Source organism: Amblyomma mixtum, chromosome 10 (assembly GCF_055824585.1).
Source record: "Amblyomma mixtum isolate Tamu chromosome 10, ASM5582458v1, whole genome shotgun sequence".
In the NCBI taxonomy this organism is placed as follows: domain Eukaryota; kingdom Metazoa; phylum Arthropoda; class Arachnida; order Ixodida; family Ixodidae; genus Amblyomma; species Amblyomma mixtum.
This window is the reverse complement of record NC_143021.1, coordinates 81940792-81945587: the sequence shown is the minus strand read 5'-3', so window position 1 is coordinate 81945587 and position 4796 is coordinate 81940792. Positions and strand designations below refer to the sequence as shown.

At 47.9% G+C, this 4796-nt stretch overlaps 1 protein-coding gene across 1 annotated transcript; it reads right to left on the bottom strand.

Annotated features, from left to right (window-relative positions):
• Positions 1–716: 716 nt before the first annotated feature.
• LOC149326284 (uncharacterized) lies at positions 717–1406 on the bottom strand. The gene has a single exon (XM_089564528.1). It carries the CDS (start codon positions 1404–1406, stop codon positions 717–719), a length of 690 nt encoding a protein of 229 aa, XP_089420654.1.
• Positions 1407–4796: the final 3390 nt, after the last annotated feature.

The following is a 4796-nucleotide window of genomic DNA, read 5'->3' as shown; positions in this document are numbered from 1 at the left end:
ACTTCACCAATGCCTATGGTGGCGGTTCTGTTGGAGAGGAAAGCCTTGATGTAGTTAAATATCCTCTCTCCACAGTTTAGACCACTCAGCTCCTCTAGGATAGCCTGATGGGAGACGTTGTCAAAGGCTCCTTTTAAATCCAGGGCTAAAAGAAGGTTTTCTCCATGGGTGGGTATTGTATTAATCACTTCTTCGCTAATCCTTAGGAAGGCATCTTGTGTACAGAGACCTTTTCGGAATCCCACCATAGTGTAGGGGTAAAAGTTGTTATCTTCTATATAGTTCTGGAGTCTGGTGTGTATGATTTTTTCATACAGTTTGCCCAGACAGGAGGTTAAGGAGATTGGGCGGAGGGACTCTACTGCCGGGGGTTTCCCGGCCTTTGGAATCATAATGATGTCCGCATGGCGCCACTCAGCTGGAACCTGGCCTTTCTCCCATAACTCCTTGCTAATGTATTCTGTTAGGTCTTTCAGATGGTCGTTGCTGAGGTTTCGAATTATAGCGTTGGTAACCTTGTCTCCGCCCGGTGCTGTGTTCCGCTGAGCTATTCTTGCTCCAGCATAAACTTCAGATACCGTTATGGAGGCGTCTAAGCTTGGATTTTGTTGTCCTTCATAGGTCAGGGTGCATGGAGGGGTGTGGTCTCCTATGTACTTGCGATGCATGGCTGTTATGAGGTCTTGGTCTGTGCCTTGAAACTTATGGGCAACTGTTTAGAGAGTTCGGCTGGTAACTGATTTGGCCTTATTTGGGTCGAGCATGCATCTTATGATGGTCCATGTCTGGGCTGTGCTTAGAGTGCCTTTCAGGGAAGCACAAAACTCAGACCAGTTTTGTCTACACAGTTGTATAGCATATGCTTGCGCTTGCTGTGTAATCTTAGCAATTCGTAGTTTTAGTTTTCTATTGAGACGCTGCTTTTTCCAGCGTTTAGTGAGGCCTTTTCGAGCCTCCCATAGATGCAATAGGTGGCGATCTACGTCCGGTGCTTCTACGGTCCGTTGGATGGTTCGAGTGTTGCTTGAGTGGGCATCTTTGATTAGTTGAGTCCACTCTTGAATATTTTTAATGCCTCCTTCTGGCGGCGGGCAGTCTCTGAATTTTGTCCAGTCCGTGATGTGTACATTTCCCAGAGGTCTTCTGATTCTGGCAGTTGGTATAGAGAGACTTAAGATGTTGTGGTCGCTGCCCAAGGATTCCCCTAGGTTAGTCCAGGTTGCGTGATTAATGTTGTTAATGAAGGTGAGGTCTGGGCAGGTATCTCGGCTAATACTGTTCCCTGTTCTGGTAGGAGAGGTAATATCAGTGACGAGTTCTAAACCTAGCATTTCCACGGCTTCAAGTAGATTAACACCTTTTTGAGAGTCGCTTATGTAGCCCCAGGAGCTGTGCCTTGCATTCATGTCTCCCAGAACCACCAAGGGGCTGTCCTGGGCTATTCTGGTGCATTCTGTTAGTATAGGCAGAAAATCTTCCTTCTTGCGGCTTGGAGGGCTGTAGATATTTAGGATAAAGATGCTCTGCTTTCCCCTCTTTTGCGGCAGAACTTCAACTAGAACATGGTTAATATCTATGAAGGGGAGTTGGTGTGGGACTGTCGTAACTGATTTGGCCACAAGAGTAGCTACTCTCGGCGAGTCCGTAGGTGCCATTGTATAATATCCACGAAGGTAAGGAGCCACGCGGGTTTCCTGGAGACAGATTATATCCGGGGGCATAGGAGACTTTTGAATGAACATAAGCAAGGAACTGTCCTTATTTTTGAAAGTTCTACAATTCCATTGCCAGATTTCTAAGTGGTTTTGTGCTTGTTTAGGGGAGGGGGCCATCTTGACTGCTAGCAACGGATTCACAATCGCTGACGTCAGCCACGCTTGTGTGTCTTCTGTTGACTTTGGCCCGGGGGTTGTCAGTCAGTCCTGCGCGTTTCCTGACTCCCTGCGTGACGACTTGGATTTTAGAATTGAATTCTTCTTGCACAGCGGAAATTTGCTGTTGCATCTGGAGGGATTGTTGTTGCATTTGTTGTTGCAGAGCTTGCATCTGAGCCTGGATTTGGACCATAATTTGTTGGAGAGTTGGTTGTTCAACATTTGTGTCAGGAGGAGGGCATTGAACAGAGGCTTGGGGAGTTGTGTTCTGCGTCTGAGGCCGTAGATTGCTGAGGTCTTCAGTTTCCATACTTGCTGGGCCTGGTTATGCTTGTACTGGGCTAGGTGTTGTTGAGCGAGAGCTAAGAAATTGGTTGACCTTTTCCTCTAACCTTTGTATGCGTTGGTTTTGCTCCGCTATTTTTGCTCTGAGCTGTTTGTTAGTATTTTCTAGCTGTTTGCAATCCTGGAATGTATTAGTATTGTTTTGAGCAGGGGAGACGGCAACCTGAGACCAGCTTACCCTTTTGTCGGGGGAGTCCATTTTCTTCCCTGGTGGAGGTCCTTGGCCCTGGCTGGTCTTGGTCTCATGCTTCGCCTTGTCTTGCTTGTGTTTTGGGAGGGAAAGGTCTCCTGGCCTTGACTTGGACCGGGAACTATATCGCCCTCTGGATCTGGATCGGGAGCTGGAGCGGTCGGTATACTCGGCCTCCTCGTCTTCCGATGAGAACCACCTGAAATCTCGCTTGGACTTGTCGATTCGGCTGAGCCTGCCTTGCTTTTTGGTGTTTTGGGGGAGGTGGGAGGAGTAGTGTTGGTCTTCAGACGCTGTTTGCATTCCTTGGATCCAGTTTGGTGTTTTCCCTCGCAGATAGCACACTTTACTGTGCAGGGATGGTCTTGCTCGGGGTTGTGTTGGCCACAATTCTGGCATACTTTGATGTTGGGGGTCGGGAAGACGTCCGATCTGTGCCCTAGTCTCAGGCACACATGGCATACTTGTTGGGTAGGTCTGAACGGATAGCAGGCCATCTCACCCCCGTAATATATGACATAGCGGGGAATGATCGGGCCGCGAAACGTAATGACCGCTGTTTTGGTCTTGCCCAGCATGCGGGCTTGTAGTACTTCTGCTCCCTGGGTTCGGACACGGAGGTTGGCCAAAAGTTCTTCGGACGGTGTCCCTGGGTCAACTCCGTGAATCACGCCCCGCACGACGTCTTCCGGCGCATCCACATAAGCATTGACGTGATATTCCTTGCCCCCTAGGACCAGCTTGGTTATGCAGCGGAGAGCCTCAGCCGTGTCGTCGTAGGGAGTACTTGCGATGATTATATTGGAGCCCATGCGAAGTCTCACCAGGAATTTGGAAGTCTCACCAGGGCCTTTGGCATTTGAAGTCATTAACTACTCATTTGGCATTTGAACAAGTCATTAAGCACTCATCACTAGTTAGCCATGATTGGTTAATCACTAACTAGTGATGACTAACCAGTCATGATGGATAGTCATTAGCTAGACATTAATAACTCATAACTATTTAGTCATGATTGGTTAGTCATGACTAGTTAATCATTATCCATTCATGACTAGTCATGACTGGTGAGTCATTAGGCATGGTTAGTCATAAGAAATTTTTACCAATGACTGATTAGTCATGACCGGTTATTCATTATGCAGTCATGACTAGTTAGTCAATAACCAGTCATGACTAGTTATCACTGGTTAATGACTGGTTACTCATGACTAGTCATGACATGTTTGTCGTGGCTGGGTAGTCGTGACTAGTTCGTCATTAATCAATCATGACTAGTTAGTCATCAACTAATTAGTTATGACTAGCTAGTCATTGACCAGTTATCGTTTAACTAGTCATGACTAGTTTGTCATTAACGAATCATGACTACTTAGTCAGTAACCAATCATGACTAGTACGTCATGAGTCATGACTACTTAGTTGTGACCCATTCGAATGGTTCGATTCTCAGCCTCGACACAGTTTTTTTTAAGTAGCGACGCCGAAACGCGAACACATCTCCCTACACATCTCCCGACACGGCTGCCGACATGGCTGCGAACGACATTATGAGGCATTACAGGCTAATAATAAACTTAATAAACTAAGCTAAGCCTAACTTCAGAGCATCGCAACCTGCTTTAGGGCTGCGCTGGCCGGGGCAAGCAGTAAGCAGACGATGCGCGTCTCCGTCGCTAATAGAAACCCAGCTCATGCGCACAGAGCAGCGGGGGTGAGATGAAGTGACGAAAGCACTTGACCGCTCCGGGTGGCTCAGTGGTAAGGCGCTCGTCTACCGAGCCGGAGTACCCGGGTTCGAACCCGACCGCGGCGGCCGCGTTTCGATTGAGGCGAAACGCCAGAGGCGCCCGTGTGCTGTGCGATGTGAGTGCACGTTAAGATCGCCAGGTGGTCGAAATTATTCCGGAGACCTGCACTATGACACCTCTTTCCATCTTTCTTCTTTCACTGCTACCTTCCTCCCTTCTCTTACGGCGCGGTTCAGGTGTCCGCCGAGGTATGAGAGACAGATACTGCGCCATTTCCTTTCCTCAAAAACCAATTTACCAATTTACCTGTTCGGCTGTGCGCCTCGCTCGTCGGTAAATTGGTTTTTGAGGAAACGAAATCTGTCTCGCATGTCTCGATTGACACCTGAACCTCGCCGTAATGGAAGGGAGAAAGATGGGAGCGAACGAAGAGACCGTATTCACTGGACGCACCTTTGTTCATTTCAAACCATCCAGCTGACATGGTGGAGTGGTTAGTGTGCTCGTCTCGCACTCCGAAGACCCTGGTTCGATTCCTCAACTCGACCAATTTCCTACTCGGTTTTATTTATTTATCTGGTCTGACTTGAAAGGTTAATTAGGCTAGTTGGTTAATTAACTAATTAACTAAACTCA